This window comes from Zonotrichia albicollis, chromosome 25, assembly GCF_047830755.1.
Source record: "Zonotrichia albicollis isolate bZonAlb1 chromosome 25, bZonAlb1.hap1, whole genome shotgun sequence".
Lineage (NCBI taxonomy): Eukaryota > Metazoa > Chordata > Aves > Passeriformes > Passerellidae > Zonotrichia > Zonotrichia albicollis.
This window is the reverse complement of record NC_133843.1, coordinates 3,472,725-3,495,858: the sequence shown is the minus strand read 5'-3', so window position 1 is coordinate 3,495,858 and position 23,134 is coordinate 3,472,725. Positions and strand designations below refer to the sequence as shown.

The 23,134-nt window shown below is 51.6% G+C and overlaps 1 protein-coding gene across 2 annotated transcripts in view; it reads right to left on the bottom strand.

Annotated features, from left to right (window-relative positions):
- Positions 1–7,885: 7,885 nt before the first annotated feature.
- AJAP1 (adherens junctions associated protein 1) overlaps positions 7,886–23,134 on the bottom strand; it is a 38,590-nt gene continuing 23,341 nt past the window's right edge. For both annotated transcript variants that reach the window (XM_074558834.1, XM_074558833.1), the window contains exons 3-6: positions 22,073–22,160; positions 19,166–19,408; positions 17,086–17,216; positions 7,886–12,571 (exon numbers count right to left, since the gene is read on the bottom strand). In XM_074558834.1, the coding sequence (XP_074414935.1) occupies positions 17,144–17,216; positions 19,166–19,408; positions 22,073–22,160 (404 nt within the window). In that variant the 3' untranslated portion in view covers positions 7,886–12,571; positions 17,086–17,143. The remainder of the gene's footprint in view (positions 12,572–17,085; positions 17,217–19,165; positions 19,409–22,072; positions 22,161–23,134) is intronic.

The window sequence follows — 23,134 nt, the reverse complement described above, 5'->3', positions numbered from 1 at the left end:
TGGCATCCCCTTGGTCTCAACCCACAGCCACACACTTCCAGGAGCTTAAAGAGAAGAGAAAACCAAAGATCACAGCTAGCTGAACCTTATTTTTCTTAATAATTATTATTATTGAACATTTACAAGCAAATATAGCATCAGGATCTTAGGAAGATTTAATGGAAAAAAATTAATTTTCCTAAACTAATGAAGTACTTGAGCTCCAGGGCAACAACTGCTAATGGTGCTTCTATCTCAGCTGAAGAGGCAAAAAATTGTGTTTAATAGTAATTTTAAATATAGATTTGAGGTTCTTTCCCATAAATCATGAAGTCAGATAAGGACTGCGCATAATAACTTGTCAGATTACATAAACAAAACTGATTTCAAACACTTTAAAAAACACTTTTATTCCATTTGCAAGGCTGCGTGCTTGCGAGGAGACTTCACATCTGCGTGAGCCACCACGCACTTAACCCTTCACTCACAGCTCTTCCCATTTAACAGCACCAAATGTGGTCATCACACAGCCTTTGAAAAAAGAATTTAAATTGTGTGTACGTGAATTTTTCCAGGGAGGGATCCTGGCAGGTGTGCTCAGGGAGGAGAGCTGATTCCCATGCAGGGGTTTTGGTACCTGTGAGGAGCTGGAGGGAACCCACTGAACCCTCTGTCCCTGGCCAAAGTGCACAGAGGAAATGGGGCCATAGCTGACAGCAGGATCACCTTTAGGGGCCAGTGGGAACTGGGACTCCTTGGAAAGCCCAGAAACCACTTCCCTTCTCCAGAACAAGCAGTGGGACCTAATATCTCCATCCCAAATGCCCTACCCTTTTCAGTGCTTTATAAACTTTTTATCCAGCTGTAAAATTTCTAATTATCTGAGGTAACTAACCACCGTTGCATGAACTCAAACCGAGACTATTCCAGTCAAATACATAATTAAAAATTTCTGCTGTGCTGGTTCCTTCCCCCCAGTTACATAAATTACTGTGCAGGGCGCAGCACCACAGCTGGGACCCCAGTTTGGTGGTCCTGATTGTGGTAAATGCCAGCACCAGGAGGGATGAGCTGCACCTTTCCTTTGCCCCCATTGCTGTAGCACTGGCTCTGCATTCTCAGCTCTCCGAAATATCATTCCCAGCTCTCTCTGTCTGCATTTTGGGGAGCCACAAGCACTGGGAGCCCCAGGAGCAGGCTGAGCTGGCAGAGAGGATGCCAGGATTGGAGCAAAGCACATCCTCAGCTCAGAATCCACTCTGGGAAATGTTATTCTGTAAGGACCCAGCAGCAGATGGAGACTGGAAAGCCACAAAGAGGAGAGATTGTGGCAGGGAAAGCCACAAAGAGGAGAGATTGATGCTCCCAGCTTCTCCAGGCTATGCCTGTCCCAGCTGCTGGGACCTCAGTGTTTGCATCTCACTGAGCATCTCACAGGAAACTTCTGCGTCTCCCCAAGCTGTGCCAGAAAACCTGATTTTCCTCCTAATGATTCACCTGCCTCCACACTGCATCAAAGGCATCAAGTGGGTCTCATAGCAACTGCCAGATTAGCACTTCTCCCTAAGCCAGGCTTAGCACCACGAGGGGAAGGGCTGGGAGGGAATTTGTTGGGAAACAGGAGCAATTCCCTCTGAGTGCCACATCCCTGCTAGGGGTGAGCTGCCACTGGGCATTTAGAAAGGACAAGCAGGGGATGAGGCCCTGGTTCTTTGCCTGGCTCTTAAATAACCTCTGCCCTGGCCTAATCAAGCCTGGAAGGCTCCTGTCCCACAGGAGGAGCTCTGCTTTGGCTCAGCTGCCTCCAGCTGCAGCCTCTGGCACATCCATGTGTGCCATGTTCAGGATTCCCTCAGCTTCCCACAGTCCATGTGTGTCACTATAGGACACAAGATAAAATTGCACACATGCTGGAACCTCCAAGGTAAAAAGAAGGGGAGTGTTAATCTCCTCACTGCAGATTATTGGAGGGTGCTTTAAACCCCAGGGCCGTTATCTGAGCCTAATTTTCCGTTCCAGCCCCTAACATTTCAATTTCCCCCTTCACTGATCTCTGGCTTTAATGGCTCTCCCAAGCTTTCCTCAAGTTGAGAAGTGCCCATTTGGTACCATTCCTGCTGCATCCTACCAATGCCTCATCTTCTTTCTTTCTCACACCCCTTTCCCTTTTCTCATCCTTTTCACCTTGAAAACACAGCCTCAATGTCCTCTCTTCCCTGGGAACTGCAGCACTGGCCCTGTCCCTGTGGGGGATGCTGCATTCCCCCTCCTGGCTCCCTCACTTGGGGCTGCAGCTGGACCCTGGGAAGGAATTTCATGGAGCTTGGGAACCTTCACTTCCCCTTTTCTTCCCTCTCTTTGCAAGCCAGGCTGGCACTCCTTGAGCTGACACTTCATGCCTCTCTGGCAGGACTGAGGGCAGTTCTTGGCCACCAAACAGCTCCAAATCCATTCAGTGGGGCCCATCAACCCTTGGTGGTCTCCAGTGGCTTGGGGGGCTCTCATTCCCCTGCTTTGTCTGCTCTGTCCATGTGCCCAGGGCTTTTGGCTGGCTGCCACCAGCGAGGCTGCACTGTCCAGTCTCTTCCCAGCCCCCTGGGGATGGGATGCTCAGCTTTGGCAGCTGCTGCTCGGTGCCACTCAGCTGTCACTGCCTTTGTCCCTGCCAGCAGGTTGTGTCCCCGCTGGGAAAGGGGCTTCTCACTCACTCCCAGTCTCCCAAACAGTGCTGTGGGCTCTGAAGGGAGTTTTCTTCATTGCTTTTTTTCCCATCCAGCCTCAGAGTTGTTCCTCTGGGATGTGAGCACTGCTGTGCCCTCCCCTCTGCTCAAGGAGAGGTGACCTCAGTGCCTTTGGGAGCCAATTATTCAAAGCCAGACAATTCTAAAACCTGCCAACACTCAGGGAAAGGGGTTTATTGGCATTTAAACTACCAGTCCTGGCACCTGGTTTTCAGACATGCTTTCTGCTGGATTTGAAAAAATGCTGGACACTGAGTCAGGTTCTGGATAAGGGACACCGAGCAGGTTCTGGGATAAGGAACACTGAGCCAGGTTCTGGGACAAGGGACACCAATCCAGGTTCTGGGATAATGGACACTGAGTCAGGTTCTGGGATAAGGAACACTGAGTCAGTTCAGGGATAAGGGACACTGAGCAGGTTCTGGGATAATGGACACTGAGCCAGATTCTGGGACAAGGGACACTGAGCCAGGTTCTGCCCAGATATTTTGGGACATGCAGCCACAGCAAAGCTTCAGCGTGCCAGCGTCTGCCCAGAAGGGAGAGGTTTTAAGGGTTCCTATCTCCTTAACCCCTGGGAGAATGCCAGGGCAAAAGCAGCAGCCCAGGCATTAACAGCATCCATGGATGCTGAATGGCTTTGGCCAAGAGGCTCTTAGGGCTGATTGAAAGCAAATTGGTGATTGTGGGGCTGTTTCTCTCCCAGGGGCTGTGCATGGCTAACTGCTCCAATGGACAGCTTTATGGACTGTTACATGGATATGGCTCTTCCCATGGCTTCACAGACCCATTTCACAAATGGTGCTGGCTGCAAGCCACTGCTCTGTGCCGAGCTGGTGGTTGGGACATGGTCATGGAGGCTGAAGCGGCGAGGAGGAAAACAGGGATGAGAAATAGACAGGGAAAAACAAATGTCAAGCTGTGCTTTTTATAGTGCAAGGGCAAAGCACTGGCTGGACTTTTAGGAAGGGAAGGATGGGCTGGTAATTGGAAAAGTGTTGGAGGGAGGGTGGCAGGGTACCTGCAAGCACTCAGGACCCCTGGCCAACCAGCCCTGGGCTGGGATGCTGTGACGGTGTTCACAGGGGTTCTTGGATGAGGGAAGAGACGAGGAGCTGACTCCATGTTTCAGAAGGCTTGATTTATTATTTTATGATATATATTACATTAAAACTATACTAAAAGAATAGAAGACAGGATTTCATCAGAAGGCTAGCCAAGAATAGAATAGCAAGGAATGATAACAAAGGTTTGTGTCTCGGACTCTCTGTCCGAGCCAGCTGGGCTGTGATTGGCCATTAATTAGAAACAGCAACATGAGCCAATCACAGATGCACCTGTTGCATTCCACAGCAGCAGATAATCAATGTTTACATTTTGTTCTTGAGGCCTCTCAGCTTCTCAGGAGGAAAAATCCTAAGGAAAGGATTTTCCATAAAAGATGTCTGCGACATGGGAAACTAAACCCTCAAGGCCACACGTGGCCATACCTGTTAGTGCTGTCCATCGGACACATCAGGCGATGTTTTCCTGCCAGTGAATCCTGGGATCTATTCCTAAACACCGTGTTATTGAAGGCCAGAGTGAGTATCAGGCAGAGAAATCAAGTGTTCCCTGATCTAAGCCGACTGAATCAATTGCTGCAGGGGGAAAGTGCGGTCAGCCACCTCAGAGCCCTCAGGCAGGTCAATAATCGCACCTGGGAGGACACGCTGCCTGCAGGGGTGGACGTGTTTCCCCTGGCATTGCTGCTTGAGCGATGCCCTGCTGTGCTCTGTGACCTGGCTGTCACACGGGCTTCACACTGTGATGTCACCTTGCCCCGCCAAGTGCCACCAGGGCTTTTGCTCCTCCTGCTCTCATCCTGTGGCACAGCACATCCACCACCAGCTCCTGCCTCCGTCCTCTGTGCCAGACATAGCATTATTCACGCTTGAAAATTTACAAGGGAAAGATAATAACCCCCCAAAGAAAGTCTGTCCCTGTTTTGGCCTGACAAGGAGCTAAGATAAATGTCAGAATTCAGTTAAAATCATGCTCGGAAGATGAGCAGGAACAACGGGGATTTCATTCTGCTACGTTTATTAAACACAGAGAGACATGTCACTGCTGGCAGAGCCAAGCAGGTCCCACAGCCCTGGGGCTCAGTCAGAAATACCCAAGATTAGATCCAATACAAACTTGGCATTTGAAACCTGGGGACTGCATCCTGAGCCCTTAGGAGAAGTCTCAGGGGGAAAGCCAATCCACAGCACAAGTCATGAGCAGCTGCAGTGTCCATTCCAGGTGGGTTAGAGGAGATTTTGGGCCGAGCCCACTCTGGACTGAGCCCACCATGGGTTGTGTCCACATGTGCCATGCAGGCTCCTCCACTGCAGCACCCTCAGGGCTCTTCCTCTCCAAGCCCTCCTGCCATAACTCATCTCTGCTGAGAGGCGTCGCTGCCTTGAACTGCTTATTAGCCCAAATTGCCTGGCAGTAACAAACTGCTCTCTCAGCCCTCATCATTCACCAGGAGCACTGGGCACGGCCAAGAGCGGTGACAGAGCCGGGCACATTGGCATCTCACTGTGCCATGGGGCAGCAGTGATAAACCCTCTGTTCTGCAGCAGAGCTGAGTGAGGGATTGTGGCTGCAGCTCTCCTCACAGAGAGGGGTCAGCTAATAATAATAAGGGGTCAGCTAATTCCAATTTTAATAAGAGGTTTTGTTCAGGCTTGCTTGGGCTGCGTCATCTGCCAGGAGCTGGGCATGTGCTGGGGGTTGGTACCTGCATAGGGAGGGGAAGCAGGGAGCAGGGATGAGCTGCTGGGCAACCTTATCCATCAGTGCTCCCTCTGTTCTGCTGCTGAGACACTCTGCCACCACAGGCACCCATATGGGGCCCCCCATTCCTGTCCCCCATCCCCTTGGGGACCTAAGGGCACTCAGAGGGGTGCAGAGCGTGGAGATCTTGGCTGTGAGACCCATCAGCTTGGGATGATGTACTTACACTTTTAATAAGTAATAGCACTTGATACAGAACGGTTCCAGCATTTATTGAACCAAAGTGCCTTCCGCTGCTTCAGTGCAGAGCCCTGAAGCCTGTCCTGGATGATTTAAGAATGATCCATCTGGAAAATGATGCAGACAATTTGTTACATCCAGCCAGAGAGCCATAGAAACCACCATAACAAGCTTAAATGATTTCAGCATCACTACATCATCCAGCCCCAGCCAATCTTCCTCAGAGCTGGGGTTGCCTATCCTGCATGGCTTTTCTTCCTGAAGCTGATGCTGCTCCTGCAGCCCATCCTGTTGCTGCATCCAGGCTTCTAGTCAATGCTTTGTGGGACATGGGGGACCCCTTTCCACCTTCCCACTGCCTGTCTCACTCCCCTCCACCCTCCCAAATCCCTATTTTAAGACAAGAAGCTCCAAGCAGCTCCCAAACCCTCCCGGTGGGCTCCTCTGGCTGCCAGCAGCACGGGTGCCTGTTGATGGTTACCACCTCGCCCTGGGTAAATCAAGGCTTCGGTTTTCAAAATAGCGTGTTGATTGAAGCTTAAAATATCCCCAGCAATTACTTCGCCCCGGTATAATTATAATAATTAAACTTGGATAATGCTTAGTCCTACTTTCTATCAGAACTGTGTGCTGCAGCACCAGTGTGTAGTGTTTTGTTTCCCAGCCTCATTTTCCAGCCTCGCCCCGCCGAGCAGCGCTGGAAGGGACATGAGCTGGCAGTCTCCAGTGCTGACAAGGGGACAGTGGCCCTGTCACAACCCCTCCAGCCCTGGGCACCACTCGTGGCACCGTTTAACCCAGGGCATGGTGTGTGGTGGCCATGCCCTTGCTGCACGGTGGGAAGAGCAGCAGGAGGGGATGCTCCTGGCTCCATGTTGGGGCAATGGGTGCTGGAGGGAGTAGGGATCCTGGTTCTTCCCTTTGGCTGCTTGCCTCGTCCCACCCCAATCCCCCTCAGCACAATATTTCTCCTCCACGCTCCCAGCAGCGTCGCTTGGAACAGCTCAGGCTGGTGAGTACGTTTCCGGCTGTGATAAATAGCAGGGAAAGCAATGAGAACCTAACACTGTATTTCATGCCCTGAAATCCCACTTGCATCTGGAAATGAACAGAGTTCTCTGGTTGATATATGCAGCTCTGAGGCCATTCGCATCCTGTTCGCTTGTACACATTGTCTCGGTGATTTAAGCTGGCAATTTGGCCCTAAAATGAAGAGCAGCTCACTTTGTCCCTCCCAATTTTTCTATATATTTTCCTGCAGAATGGAGCTCTTGGAGATTGGCTGGGCTGGGGCTGGGCATCCTCTCTGGTCTGGCACGGAGAGCTGTGGAGGGTGCTGGCACTGCGGGAAGGCTGCTGTCAGCCTGGGAATGCAAGTGGCAGGTGGCTGTGCTGGTCTCTGCCATCCCAGGCCATCCCTCTTCCAAGCCAACAGGGACACCAATGAAAGCTTTTCCCCCTTCTTCCAGGTCAGATGGCATTATGAGGATGACAGCAGTACTGTCCCACAGTGCCCTCGGGAAGGGGGATGCTGTGGGAGCAAGGGGGGCAATGGGATGCTGTCACTGCTGCCTGGCAAGAGCCCTCCTTGTGCTGCCCAGTCCCCACATCCATCTGTCCATCTGTCCATCTGCTGAGCAGCAGAGCAGGGGCCAGCCTCAGTGTGACCCATCATCACCTGCTCCACACCCAACGTGCAAACCAGAGCCACCACTTACCTGCTCACGGCCAGGACTCCTCCTTGGGTAAAAGATGGAGCTGGATGAAGTGATTTCACAGCAGAGCTGTTTGTTTAAGGCATCTTTAGTGATGCTTAATTAACTCCCCAACAGGCCTGCTCAATGGCTTCCCTCTTCCAAGCAGCTGTCCCAAGGCACACAGGGTCCCCTCAAAGCCCTGGGGGACACTGGGTGAGCTTGGAGACCTGGCACCCTCCTGCCTGTGGCACTGCTGAGGTAGAGGTTCCAAGGGGATGCACAAATCCCTCTTCTCAGGACGAAAGCAGGGCTATTTCCCTGCTGCTCACCTGAGGTGTGCACAGTTGGGAACAGGGAAATTTCCCCAGGAAATCCTTGCTGAGACATGGATCCCCCTGGAGACCAAACCAACCCCGTCCCCTCCCCAGGGACCGCGCGCGGAGGAACCCAGTGACCAGCGGCTGCGCGGTTCTCATATCAGTTTTAATAGCAACATCAGAGTACTAAATATACAGAGGGCAAGGGGACAGGGTGGCATTTACAGTGCTTCCAAATACACGGCTTCCACGGACAGAGACAAATTAAAAACCGCTCAGGAAGAAAAAAAGGTCCTTTTGGCACTGCCCCAGCTTGCGCCGTGCGCGGGTTGGGCAGCCACAATGCCAAAAGGCGACGGCGCTTCCACCGGGTGCCTCCTGGTGCAGGATTTTCCCAGGAAAAGAAAGAAGTACTCAGTGATGTAAAACCGGTTACAAAGTAAAACTGTCTCATGTTAGAAAACGGGTTTTGGCAAAATAAAAATAAAGTGTAAACTTCACTGTACATGTCCTATCAAACAAAAAAATAAACCCCTTGGAACCTAAAATAGAAGAATCTGGGTCAGAAATCTGTGCCCTTAGTGTACATTTTTGTGCAACATATACTTTTTTCAAAGTAAATATTATCTTCACTCGTGACACTATTAAAAATGTACCTACAAATGCTGAGAATAATTCTTAAAAATGTGTGAGAAGCGTTAGATGAGCTCGGGAGACCAAACCCACAGACTTGGAAATGGCAAGGGATTTCTTGCTGGTTTTGAAAAAATCGCGTACAGATTTAATATCTGGTTGAACGAAAATTCCAACCACATTCATCCTGAAATGGGTGGGCTGAGATAGGATAGATATATTTTTTGTTCTATTTTATTTTTTTTAATTATTTTTTTTACAAAATATATATTATGTGTAGAATATCTACTATTTTTAACTACCGTTTCAGCCGAACTACCTTCCTTCACAAACAAGCTGCCAGTGGAGAAGAGGTAACCTGAAATCCGTCCCCGCGCCAGCTCTGCCATCGCTACGGTGACCTCCTGGCAGGCTCGGTGTCCATGGTGTCCCATGGAGCACTGGTGTTCTCTGGAGCACGGCTCCTGCCACCACCACCGGCCGCCCTTTCTCCAGCTGGGAAGACAGAGTGAAGGTAAACGATCGGATCTGGAGAGACAGGCGGCTGAGAGCCCAGGGCCGGCTCCGCCCGGGGTGCTGTGGGGTGAAGCCGCCCTCGGGGCTTCCAAAGGTCAGGGGATTGAGGAGCAAACCCTGCCTGCCCTACCTGTTGGTGCCATGATGAGGGAGCTCAGACCTGGAGCCCCAAATCTGCTCAGTTTGGTGCAGGATAAAGCCCACCGGTGCCGGTGGCAGCAGTGGAACCACCCCTGGCCCGGTGGGAGCGGCACAGCCTGTGGCTCCTGCTCAGGGTTTGCAAGGGATGTGGAGGGAGGAGAGTCCCAGACAGCCCTGGGAAGCCTGGGCTTGCTGCAGAGCCCAAGGAAAGCCAACCTCTCCTTGGCATGGGTGGTTTGTGCCACACCACTTTCTCTAAGACAGAGCCACAAGTGACACACAGACACCCCATGACGTGTCTGGGGAATGTGGCAGCCTCTTGGCTGCCATAGTGTGTTTCTCAGGGTCTGTTCAAGGGGCTAAGGAATCTGGAAAATGAACTGAAAACAAACAAGCAGCAGCGGGCTGAGGGCTTACAGCAAAGCAAGGAGCAAAACTTTTCTTTTTTCAAGCTTCCAGGACCTTGGGGTGAGACGATGTGCCCAAAACATGACAAAGCTCCCACAGGAGCATGTCTGAGAACACCATGCTTCCCTGCCTTTCCACGGTGGGAAGATCTCCTCAATAGACTGAGCCATGGAAATGCGACTTTCTATTCTCATTTCTTTCTTGTATTTTGGCTTTCATCAATAGGAGGGAATGAGATCAACACAGTTCATTTCTCTTCACTGTGCAAGACCTTGGGATGCCTGGATCCTGCCTTGTCCATCACTGCATCAGCAGCTCCATCCCAGCCCTTCCTCCTCCTCCTCCTCCTCCTCTCCCTCCACCGCAGTGGCCCAGCATGGATGGGGGGAGGCTTCCTCTGATAAAGTGCAAGTGCTGTTGGTCCTTATAAATAAGGGAAGATTGTGCATCTACTTTTGTTCCCTGGTTCACTGCTCAGCTCTGGGGAGACCAGGACATGTCCTGCTGCAGACTGGGTGGGGAGGGAAGCTCATGCAAGTCCTGCCCTCTGAAACCTGTGCCCGTCCTCAGGGTTGCAGTGATTCACCTTCCTTCTCTCTCTCTCTCACACAAACACACACACACACACACACACATACACACACGTTTTCCCTTCCTCTTCCCCAGCTCCACAGGGAATTTCCTGTGAGCCAGGTGCCTCTCCATCACCACTGCCATCATCACCATCACTGCTTGCACCAGTGCTGCCCTGGCATCTCCCAGCTCTGCCTGACAACTTCCCTGCGGGCAGCAGGTTCCATCCATGCAGAAACACAGAATGCTGCTTCAGGTGCCCTGCAATGAAGGAGCTGAGATATATTTCTTGTCACACTGCTACCGCGATTACACCGGAATACCTGTGGGAATGAAATAAATGGGAAGATTAAGGGGAGAAGCACAAGGAACATGGCTCAAAGCTGGCGTGGATGGATTCCCAAGAAGTCACAAAGGGAGGAGAACCTGTGGGCAAGGGCTGCACCACTGATCAGCATCACAGGAAAGCCCCAAGACACTGAGATGACCTTGGAGCAGTTGCTCAGACTCCACAGTTCCCAAGGACAGACACTCCCCACGTTCCCCAGGGACAGCTAAAGCTTTGGGGGCCACTGCTCTAGCAAGACACTGTCTCCTCTTCTCCCTGGAGGCATCCAATGCTCTGGAGAGCAGGACATGAGCCACCCAGGAGACACAGCTCTGCCCAGGGGATGCTTGGCTCAAGTCCGCAGGTAATTGTCAGGGCTGGCAAGGAAGACTTCTGTCTGAGGCAGCGTCCAAAAAATTCAGGACAAATAATCCAGACTGTGCAATTCCATGGGAAAAGGACAGAAAAGGACACGGGAACAAGAGACCGCACGCGTGGCTATGCGCAACACCACAGGGTTCTACTTTGTTGGGTTTTTTTGTTTGTTTTTAAACTGCACGTTCATTATCATAAAGAAAAGGAGCTGAGTAATCAGTGGGGGAGTAGAAACGTGGATCTGGACAATTCTAAAAAACCACTAGTATTTACCAAGGGCAGTTTACAAAAAAGAACTGGAGGACTTTGGTCTGATCTCTGCTGTCGTTTCCACCCTTTTAGCATTGAAGGGACCCAAGTGAGACCCATCCCAGTGTCTGATGTGCAGCACGGCATGGCAGCACCTGACTCCATGGAAAGACTTGGACAGAGGGTTTAGGGTCAGCACCCACGAACGCCACCCACCCCAGCAGGAGCTGGACAGGCGTGGACGTGTTTCTAGAGCAACACACCAAACTGGAGCCTGCAGAATCGTGCTTCCCTGGCATAAATTCCCTTTAAACACTATTAAGAGATCTCCAGGATTGTGGACAGCCGGCTGTGTCTTCTCCTGCTGCAGCAGAGCCAGCCAAGAGCAGGAGAACAAAGGAAGAGGCTCTCTCAATCCCACAGCCCCAGGCTGGGGGAAGAGGACACGAGCTCCTTCCTCTGGTTTCTCACACAGGGCTGAGTAAACTTTGGTGCTGTGGCCAATTCAGAAGACATTTTCCAAAAACCTTCCCACACCCCATTCCTAAATTTCTTTCTTCTGTGCCATGAGAGGCCCATCTCTTGGAAGTCCACCCTAAAATCTGCCCCGTCCAGCCCCGAGGTGTCATGCCTAGCACGGCAGAAATCACAGCACTGTGGAAACGGGGTAGGCTCAGGATTTCCAGCTTCTTCCCATCGACCTTGATGATGTCTTGGGATACAGAAGCCTGGAAATACCTTCAGCACCGCCTTGAGCTGTGCTCTGGATGGTTTTGGGAAGCTTTTCCTCTGCTTCCCGCCGGCAGCACAGCCCCAGCTGTCTCCCACCACGGTCGCGTCGCTGGAAAAGCATTTCCAAAAAGAACCAAAATTATATATATATATGTATACATACATATATATGTCTATACATACACACACACACGTATATATATGTATATATGTCTACCTATATATACACATATAGGTTGACAGGCAAGCTGCCAAAGTAGAAAACATCAGATCACCCAGTTTGCATGATGCGTGTTAAAGAAATGAGACTTTTAGCCCATGACATCTTCTTTAAAAATGAGTATTTAAGATCTTCAAAAATTGCTACAGTACAAAAAGTGTTTGTGTGTGTATATATATATATATTTTCTCTCTACATATACCGTATGTATGGACTGGAATGGATGACCCCACCAGAAGAGATGCCCCACTTGTCCTCCACAACATTTCCAGGCGTTATTGTCTCAGCTCTTTGCAAAGTCTTTGCATCAGTTCATGGCACATAATGGTAATTATTGGCACAGGTTCAGAGTCACCGTCCATGGCCGGGCTCCAGGCGCTCATTCCTTCCCTTTCCATCCCTTTGCTGGTTCCTCCTCCTCTTCCTCCTCCTCTTCCTCCTCCTCCACGGGACTCTTTACTCGCACACTTTCCTTTCTCTCCTCCCAAAAACGTGCTCCTTGACAACGCAGTTACCTATAGGCGTGTTCATTTTTATAAAAATATATTTGGCCCATAGAACGCTGCTCTTTGAGTCTCCTACTGGTAAACAGAAATGGTAGGTACAGGTAACCCATTATTTTTTTTAATATTTTTTACAGGTTCACCAATGGAATCCTGTTGAGGACGAGAAGAAAAAGAAAGATTAAGTCACGACAGGGAATTTGCACCAAATCTTGTGTCAATGCTTGGATGATCTCTCACAGCCTAGAGGTTTCCTCCTCCTTCCCCCTTGGTTGTGGAGCTGTGGGATTCCTGGGGGTATCAGTGACCTCCTCCTCCTCCTTCTCTGCAGCTTGGGGATTGGGACCACTACTTCTCTCTCCTCAGGGCCTTTTCCAGAGTGGGATTTACTCCAGATCATCCCTGCATTCTGCAGATTCTCACACTCGGGCCTCGAGCAGCGAGTGCTCTGGCAGACGAGCAGATGATGACAAGCACTAACGAGATTTTCTAAAGTTAAATCTAAAGAATCAATAGGGAATTGGTTAAGCACCAAACCAGAGATCCTATCAAAGTCCTTAAGCTATTTATTTACCTTCTACTGGAAGATGCCTTCCTATGCAATTTTGGACCCTCAATGTGAAGACAATCACTCCCCATCACTGGCGTGTGGCCACTTGCTCTACATGTCCATGACATTTAATGAGCTGTAGCACAGATGGGTGTGCCAAAGACAGCTGCCAGCAGGTACCTACACCCTGCACAGCCATGCTCAGGATACACATTCCTAACCCACACATCCCTAATCTGTGCCCTCTGCCTGGCTGGGATCAGCATCCACAATGTGCTGTGCTTTTTGTTCCAGGATTCTTTCTCTAAAAAAATCTCTATTTTTAAGCAAGATGCCCAATTCACCATCTCCAAGAACAACCCCGAAGTCTTAATTAGCGAGACAGATTTTCCAGAGTCCTTAATCTCCTGTGCTGGGGCTGTGCTGGGACTGCTGCTACTCCTCCAAAGACAAGCTGGGATCTTTTATGATGACTCATTATCTGTTAATGTTAACACAAACCATTTGCTGTTGTTAGGCAGAACGGGGCCAGCAGCAGCTGCTGCCGTGTTCCAGCGTGGCTTTTCCACACATTGCTGTCAGCTCTGTGCCAGGGCAGGGTCAGGCTGGTGTCACCAAACCAGCACAGCTGCTGCCCCAAAGTGTCCCCTCCCTGCCAGAGGTGCCCAGCGTCCCGTGGCTCCTGGTGGGCACTGGTTAATGCACAACAGCAGGGTGTACAATTGGTATTGTATCCCAAATAGCCTCTTTGTGCAAAGTAGGTCAGCGCTTGATCAACCTTACAGATTTTTGTATAATCTCATTCCATGGGGTTTTTCAGTCAAAGAGAGCGGGATTAAGGACAAGAATAATGCGGAATCTCAAACTTCATTTCAGAAAGCCCCAAAGCCAGGATGAAATCAAGCCAAACCAGCCATCCCGTGCTGTGGTGCCTGGACAAAGCCACTCAAGTCTTTGGCACGTGTCCTGTGCTGGTCTGCAGAGAGTTGGTGCTCCTGCTTCTGTCTGGGTGCTCCTCCAGCACCACTGGCACCAGGCAAGAGAAGTTTTCCTTTTCATCCCTCCCTTCAGGTAACTCCTGAGAGCTTCCACTGACTGCTCCACTCCTCACCTAGCCAGCCCAGGGCTGCACTGCTGCAGACAGACTGACTTCTCTGCCTGCAGGAGCAGCTGCTGCTGAGCTCTGACATCTACCAAGGAGCTGGTGCTCCAGCGGGGCCCAGAAGCCAGCACAGGCAATCTGCTGGAAAGCTCCACCAGCTGCTTGCCAGGGGCAGCATTGCCTGCTGTGGGCAGGGATGGTGCCCTGACAGGGACCATGCCTGCAGCACAGGAACCCTCCCCGTGGCTCCTGCTGGCACAGGAGGAATCTGACCCCAAGAAACAGCTTCAACATCTGCTCCCTGTGTACCTGGATGAGTTTTACCAGGTTTCCTGACACAAATGTGGCGCTGCCTGCAGCTCTCTGGGCTGGAGATGCTCTGCAGTGCTGTCCCGTATATCTGCTGCCTCAACTGCTCAGCCCAGCCTGATGATGCTGTGGGCATCACCCAAGGGCAGGGTGACAGCTGGGCATCACTATGGTCAGTCCTCACACCAGGCTCACAGACTGTCAGATGTGAAGTTGACATTAAAGTCCAACTTGGTGGTCATTTCAACATCTGTAGCACCTCTGTCCTGCCACCCCTGTCCTGGGACATGCCACCTGCCTTGTGCCTCCAGCTCTGGCCCCACACCATCAGGAGCACCAATGTGCACACAAGACAGCTCAGAGCTGCGAAATGCTGCCAATTAAAATGTGTAAAACGCCAGGAGAAAGGGGGTGTGAGGAGAAAGCTGCATGTGGCCCCTCCAGCCAGAAAGCTGCACATGCTCCAGATCATCCTCCTCCTCTGCTGTGGTGCAGTGGGTCAACAGCAACTGTCCCCTTCAGGTGACCTTGCTGCAGCTGTGGATGCCAGCCAGGAAATACTCATTCCCCCGGAAACGGTGCAGCCCAAGCAGCTGCATCTCCTTCTCCAGCAGCCTCTCCCCTAGAAACAAGAGCTGGAGAGGCATCCTCCATGCCTGCACTCCTCTGCTTCCCTCCATCCCACTGCTCCTCTGGCGCTTGGCAGCTGGTGACAGCACAAGGCAACCGTGGTGGCAGGGACAGCCTGGCAGGGACAGCCTAGCAGGGAGCTCATCTCCGTGCCATCTGCACCTCACACAGTGACACATGAAAACTTGGAATGCTCATTTCACCTGAGGGATTTCCCAACAGCACCTGGTTTCAGCTGGGACACACCACTTATGCAAGCGTGTCCCAGAAACACGCTGGTGCAAACACACCTGTGCAGAGTAAACATGCAGGGAACAGGTAGAACAGGTTTGGGGATCAATCTCATTTTGTTATCCTTAATGAAACCAAACAGCAGCTTCCAGAATTGCATCTGTAATTGAAGTGCCATTACAGAGCTAATGCTCCAGGTACGAGACCGATAGATTTTTCCAGAGCGCATCAATGTGCGTTTCATGGATTCCATGAAAACGGATCAATGAGAATTTCAAGGATTTAATAAGGCGTAATGGAATGGCTTCAGGCTATTTAAAGAAATCTATGCAGGTGACCAGGGCATAGTTTTGGCCTGGGGTTTCACAGGACCTGGGGCAGGAGCAGTGGGATCCACACAGGATTCCTACAGTGCTTCAAGCTGTTCCTTCCTTCCCTCTACCTGAGGCATGGAGAGCTGTAGATGGCATTGAGTGTAGCTGTGTTATTTCTTTTCAATTCACTTTAAGCCAATGGAAAGACTTCCCAAACTACAAAACTGAGGATGGAAAAGGCCCAGTGAGTTATTGCTGAGGCTGGTGTTCCCTGCAGATCCTCCACACGCATTCTCCTGCTGCCCTCACTCCTGGCACCAGCTCCTGCCTGGGTTTCTTTGCCCTCTGTTCCCTGAGACAATGGCCACAACAACAGTCAGAGAAAAAACATGAGCATATCAGTGGATGGGGAGTGAGAGCCTCTCACCTTCACCAGTGAAGCTGCTGCAGCCAGAAGAGGCTCTAGGGGGGCAGTGGGGCCATGCCAGGTGAATCCCTGCTCTCTGTGCCCCACTGTGCTGGCACACACCTCACCTGCCCTGTCTAGACACCACAGCCCCAGCACAGCCAAGATCATTAACTTTTTATTCCCTTCCATTCTAATCTAATTATATTTCTGTGTTCAATAGCTGTGCATAATGTTAAACAGGCTATTCCAAGCGAGCTGCAGCCAGGGAAGGCTGGAAATTTCATTTACACTGAATATATGATTCATTACAGCAGGGACTTGGGACAGAGCAATTAATTCACCTGAGCACGTGGCTCAAGCGGGCACCGCTGCCCAGGGCGAGCTGGCACACACAGACTTTTCCTGCCACTGCCATCAGCTGTGCCACCTTCAAAAGTGACACAAGGAGGTGAAAACAGCTCAGGCCAACTCAACAAAAGAGAAGGAAATCCCCAAAGATTGTACTGTTGCAACCAGAACATCGCTGCACTTCTTCAGTCACAGCAACATCCCAGGTGTGACTGGCTGATGGGGACTGTGCTCGAAGGGTTGGCCTTGCAGAGCAGCAGGAGGAGGACGAGGAGGAGGAGGAGAAGGAGGAGGAGGAGGACCCCAGCACCCTTGCAGTGAGCATGGAAATATTCATGACAGCCAACATCACCAAATGAGCTTTCAGATACTGGTGGAGCGTGCACACTCTGACAAGGCGGGCTGTCATTCACGCCACCAGAGGTTAATTACAGATCAGGCCATTTCCCAGCACGGAAATTACTGTGGCTTGCTGAGGTTTCAGAGGTGGGCTGGAACCATGGGATCAGGCTGAACTTCAAGGCTGCCCCATGGACCCTTTGCTTTTGAGTCCTTGTCCATCCCAGTCCCTCCCTGCTAGTGTTGGCCTGTCCGCAATTAACCTCCCTGGAAAAGAGAGTTTTGTTTGGCTCCCAATGCCCCATCCACGGCATGGAATGAGTTCCAGTCACACTGAAGGAAGTGCAGGGGGGAGGATGGCACCGGGCAGGGTACGATGGGCACAGCAGGGGCACAGGATGGGTGCGGGATGGATGCGGGGAGCGCGGTACGTACCAGGAAACAGCCCGCTGGCGTCTGCCCTGCGCCCAGAAGTCAAACAGGCTTCGGCCAGTCAGCAGGAGATTTCAAACCATTTCTCAGACACAAAGGCCACGGGAATAAGATGCCGGTCAGAAGAAGAGGGTCTGCAGTGAGCAGAAAGAGGGGCTTGTACACGCTGGTACGTAACACACATGGTGCAAGCCGGGCTGGCCTGCTGCAGAGTCAGCTGTTCTACATCTCTCTAGAGCGATGCTTTGAGTGGGCCTGGGTGCACCAGGCTGCCTGGAAGTGCTCTGGGATAGAGAGTCACAGAAAAGCATCCCTGGATGGTGATAAAGCCATGATCTCTGCTAGCCAGAACACAGGCACTCTCTGTCACCTGGCTGGAGTTCATATCAAACCAAGGCTTGTGGACACCCAACAAAATGGTGTGACAATCCCTGACAGTTCTCCACCTCCCAAGATGTGAAGAAACCCTGGAAAATGCAGATGAGCAGAACTCTGCACACATGTAAGAAATGCTGATTGAAAAGGCATCAGTGCTGGCTGAAAGGCATTTAATTGTTGGCTGCAGGCCTGTCCTTGGGGCAGGCAGATCTGGGCTGCGGCTGCCACACATGCCGTGGCTCCTCAAGGCTGTCTGGAGCATCAGCTGCTCATTTTCTCCCTCAAAACTCTCTGCCTGGCTTCCCCTCTACCTTTGATGGGGACACACATTTACCATATGGTGAAACCACACCAGCACCCAGTGAAAGCACTCTGGAGACGGCCTGTGGTGCAGGAAACATCGCTCCCAACCCCGCTGCTCCTGATCCCCCCTCCCTGGGCAGGCAAGGGGCTGGCAGAGCAGGGCCACATCCCTTGGCTGCAAACGACGCTCCTTGTTAGTGCTGTGCCGTTGTTTTACAGCAGCCAAACGGCTCATTTGGCTCTCGCTGCCTGCTCCTCCATTAATCACCTGCTTGTTTGCAGCCCGGCAGCTCTGCCGATGCCACTGAGGAGACAGCACGGGCGCTGGAAAAATGGATCCAGTGGCATTTCATGTGCTGGCAGGAGCAGCAGCAGCTGGGAAATGAACACTGTGTGTGGTGCTGAGCTCTCCCAGCCCTTCAGGGCCAGGGGCTGCTGAGGCACCCACCCAGCCTCACTGCCAGAAATGAGGGTCAGGGGAGTCAGTCCCACACTGAAATATGAGTGGGTGAGCACCTGAGAGGTAGGTGGCTCTGCCAAATGCTCCTGGAACATCACCCCTTGTGGAATTTGCAGGCAGCCTCAACAAGGGAAGAGATGAGAATCTCGACTCCATGTTTCAGAGGGCTGATTCATTATTTTTTGATATATGTTATATTAAAAATGCTATACTGAAAGAAATAGAGAAAGGATATAGATAGAAGGCAAGAATGATAATAAAATCTTGTGACTGACCAGAGTATCGACACAGCTTGACCTGTGATTGGCCATTAAGTAAAAACAATCTACACGAGACCAATCAAAGATGCACCTGTGTTGCAGACATCTTTTATGAAGAGTCCTTTCCTTAGGATTTTATCTCCTGAGAAGCTGAGAAGCCTCAGGAACAAAATGTAAACAATGGTTATCTGCTGCTGTGGAATGCAACAGGTGCATCTGTGATTGGCCCATGTGGTTGTTTCTAATTAATGGCCAATCACAGTCAGCTGGCTTGGACAGAGAGTCTGAGCCACAAACCTTTGTTATCATTCTTTCTGATTCTGTTCTTAGCTAGCCTTCTGATGAAACCTTTTCTTCTATTCTTTTAGTATAGTTTTAATGTAATATACATCATAAAATAATAAATCAAGCCTTCTGAAACATGGAGTCAGATCCTCGTCTCTTCCCTCATCCTAAGACCCCTGTGAATGCCGTCACACACCTGTTGGTAAGCAACCTCCAAACCACATTCTAAGCAATCAGATAATTATTGTTTACATTTCGTTTTTGAGGCCTCTCAGCTTCTCAGAAGAAAAAAATCCTGGCAGAGGGATTTTTCAGAAAATATTTCAGTGACAACCCCCGAGCATCACCCCGGCGGGATGGCGCTGCCCCCACACACAAACCACAGCGCCCAGCTCACCTGTTTCCATTGTAGGTGGTTTTATAATCCCCGGGCGAGTGCAAGGTGTCCTCGGCGTAGACGGGCACGGGGGTCCGCACACACTCGTGGGAGCACTGCAGCGTCTCGTTGTAGGCGGTGAAGATGTCGAGGGCGCTGGGCACGCGGGCGGGGGCGAAGTCGGTCAGGTTCTGGCAGCTCTCCTCCTGCTGGTCCAGCTTGCGTTGGTGGCTGTTGCGCCGGGGGCGCCCGCTCTGCGCACAGCTGGGCCGGGGGAGGGAGAATCGGACAGTCATGGCATGGTCTGGGGTGGAAGGGAACTTAAAAACTCTCCAGTTCCATCCTCCTGCCATGGGCAGAGATGCCTTCCACTAGATTGGGTTTTTCAATCCTGTCCAACCTGGCCTTGGATTCTTCCAGGGACACAGCTTCTCTGGGCAGCCTGTGCTAGGGCCTCATCACCCTCATAAGGAAGAAATTTCCCCTAACACTTAATCTAAATCTCCCTTTACTTAAAAACCATTCCCCCTGTCCCATCCCACTGTCTGTCTGTGCAAAAAGTTTCCCTCCATCATTTTTATAAGTCTGTTATGGCCTGAAAGGCCAAAGCAGAAGGGATGGGAGGCATACTGAATCCCTGAAACTTGGCAAGGGAACTCACCTGATTGACCAGATTGTTCCATATTATATTAGAATTCAGAAATTCCAATTCCAATTCAGAATTGGAAAGATCAGCCACAAGCAGTCATTTGGCTCAGTGCTTTTTTATAAGAACCAAATTTACATTTTAGACACAAGCTCTTTCCCATCAAAGGAATGACTTAATGAGTCACACTTTTGTACCTGCAGGAAGCAAAAGCCTTTTCTTAAGTGAAAATATGTAGGTGAGAACAATGAAGTGAAACCCTTTCCATTTGGGAGACACCAACAGGTTGGAACTTCTCAGGATAAATGAGCTCAGGACCTGGTGTGACACAGCAGAGGGATTGCTGGCAGGGCAGCCCTGCTCTCCGGGGGCTCCTCCAGCTCTGGAGGCTTCATGAGGATCTCGTGGCTGCACAACACTTCTGCCTCAGTACGTCAGAGACGAGGAGAACCCCAGCTCGCAGGAGCCGCCCTCAATCAGCCTGGTCCTATTTCAGGGTCTAGACACTGATTTAATTAAGATGCCACTTTTTCCAGATGGGATTGACAGCGCCTTGCAGAACGCTGGAGTTTTGGGAGGTGGCAGCTCCGAGGGTGGAGAGAGCTGGCGATCTGTGGAGGGGCACTCCTGGGGACAGGAATGTGGGGCTCTGCTGGGAGCAGTGCTGGCCAGGGTGACAGCTTCTGGCTGCTGGCTCTGCTCTGCTTGATGCAAGTGAAAGAGACAGCCCTAAACCAACTGCTGTCTCGCCACGGCACGTGTGCAGGAGGAGCAGTGACAAGAAGGACGCTGGCTTGGCACGCAGCCATCACTCACCCATCCTGCTTGAAGGGGACAAATGCCAGCCAAAGGATGGGGACAGTGACTGTGTCCCTGCTGGGGACAGGGCCAGAGCATGTGGTATGGGTCACTGAACGTAGCCTGAAATCACCCAATGAACCGAGGCAGTTTGGGTAGAGTGGAGCAAACTCCTAGGTACTGTTTCTTCTTCACCTTGGACACACCTGGGTGCTGCCCACACTCTCCTGCTGAGGATTTTCTCTGGTGATTTCTCAATTTCACTTACTGTAAAGCATTTCTATTCCACACTGATCACTGGATTTATTTTTTCCCCCTTTTTGGCTCCAGCAGCAGTTACTGAGCTGTTCTGCCAAGCTGTGGTCAGCCGGATCAATGACTCGTACCGCTCACTGCTGCGACTGGAGACAAATCCCACAAGTGTTTCATAAACTATTCTCCCTGCTCCTTCACTGAAACACTGCAGCAACCAGGGAAGTTCAGTGAATTAAATCCCACTTGAGACAAAGCAGGGAGCCTCACTGGCTGCTCCCCACAAGTTCAGCTGTGGGGACAGAGCCTCTGTGCTTTCAGTTGGCTGCTGCTCAGCATTACAGCTATACCAAGATGAAGATGCCTCCATAGCCCTGCAAAGGGCTTCTCCTCTCATCCCAGCTAGCCAGCAGGCTCCTCATCAACCCGGTGCTGTAATTGCCTCCTGGCTGCAGAAATTGATTTGCTGCAGCACCCACGCAGAGCTCGGCCAGGCCGGAGGGGAGAGCCACCAGCCATGCTCCCCCAGCCCTGTGCTGCAGCCGTGTCGCTATGCCAGCAACGCTGACCTCAAAGTAGGCCAGTTTCCCTGGGAAAATAGGTAAAGTGAGGAGTGCCTGGAGCGAAAGCTAACCTATTTTGCCATACGCCCAAGCCACACTGAGAGAACAAACCGAAGCAAATGAAGCTGGAGGAGCACAGCAGCGCCCCGGGGGTTGGGGCATGCTTAAAACTGTGGCACCTGAGGGGCTTCGAAGGTGCCCTTCCATCCCTGGGGTCACAGGGAAGGGCAGGAGGTGCAGCTTCTTCTTGCCAAGCCAGGCTGGGGATTTTAGGAGCAGCATCAAAGCTCCTTAGGGAAGGCAGTGGAGGAGCTGCTGGCACTGGACAGGTCCTGGGAACACCTGCTGTGGCCCAACACACAGCTCTGACCTCTCCAGGTGGCACTGTGCTGAGGCACGTGTCCTGTGAGACTTGTCCACCCAGCCTGGGCACATGCTGGTCCCCAAAGCCATTGGCCAGGTGGTGTGAGGTGGGGAAGCTGCGGGGGCACAGCTGAACCCCAATGCACCAACCTCATTTGGAGGTTTTGCAGTAAAGCCCCCATTTTCTCCTGCAATCCTGGCAGGTGCCACAGGCTTTGGCACCTGCAGCAGGATGGGCACCTCCATCCCCACCCTGTCCCCATCCCATGCCACCCCCAAAGCCAGGCAGAGCAGGAGGCACCTTACCAATTTTTTAAGACAAGAGTTGTTATCAGCGCAGCTATGACCATGATGAGGGACACGGTAATAGTGATTATCTGATGAACAGCCAGACCTGCAGACAGAATAAAAGAGACAGTGGGGATGGGAACTGAGGGGACCCCGGCAGAGCCCCCCCATCCCCACACAGCCCCCCACCACCCCCTCCCAGCACGAGGCCACACACAGCCCCCGGCAGCGGCGCCGCAATCCTCTCTCCTGCCTTACACAAAATAAATCTGTAAGCCAGGCTCCTCATTTCCTATCCTCTCAAGTATGTTCCTTGTCAGCCCGAATTAGGCACGAAGAACGGAAGAGAAGTGAAGACGTCTCCCCTCTGGGACGGAAAGGGAGACGAGCACAGCCCTGCACCGGGTGCGGGATTCACCAGGGAGAATAATTACAGCGCTGGCGGCTGCTCGCCTCGCAGGTCGGGTGGGCTCATTTCCCCCTCTTCACCTTCCACGGGGTATCATTTTGGCTTGTGGATCATTCCTAATGAGCAGTTTGGAAACAAAAGCAGCTCGCTGTACACTATGTTTGTGATTTTGTGCTGCCTTACAGTTGCAATTTCGTAATGAAATGATTTTTCCTGGCTGCAGCCCAAGGATGTGCTATTTTTCACAAACAGATGTTGCAGCTCCTGATGGATGGTAGTTTTAATAAATAAATAAGTCCTAGAATGACAGGAAAATAAGCAGTTTTATATATATATCTGTATGTGTCTGTGGCAAGGACGGAGTCAGTGCCAGGGCCATGGCTCAGCTGGAGCAGGGGGTGGCTGGGGGAGCCAGGGGCAGCACTGGGGCAGCCACTGCTCCTGGAGAAGGACTCACTCGTGGCCCCTGCGCTGGCAGGGTGGGCAGCAGCCAATTCCAGCTCACTCCTCAGCTGCTCCACCTCTGGGTTTCACCTCACAGGGAAAACGCCACACTGGGAGGCTCCCCACCTCCCAGTGGCACCCCACCTGCTGAAGGTGAGCCCCAGAGAAAGACTTCTGAGTTCCCAGAGGGTGGTGACGATGGGAGCACGTCCCCACGGGCCCGAGGA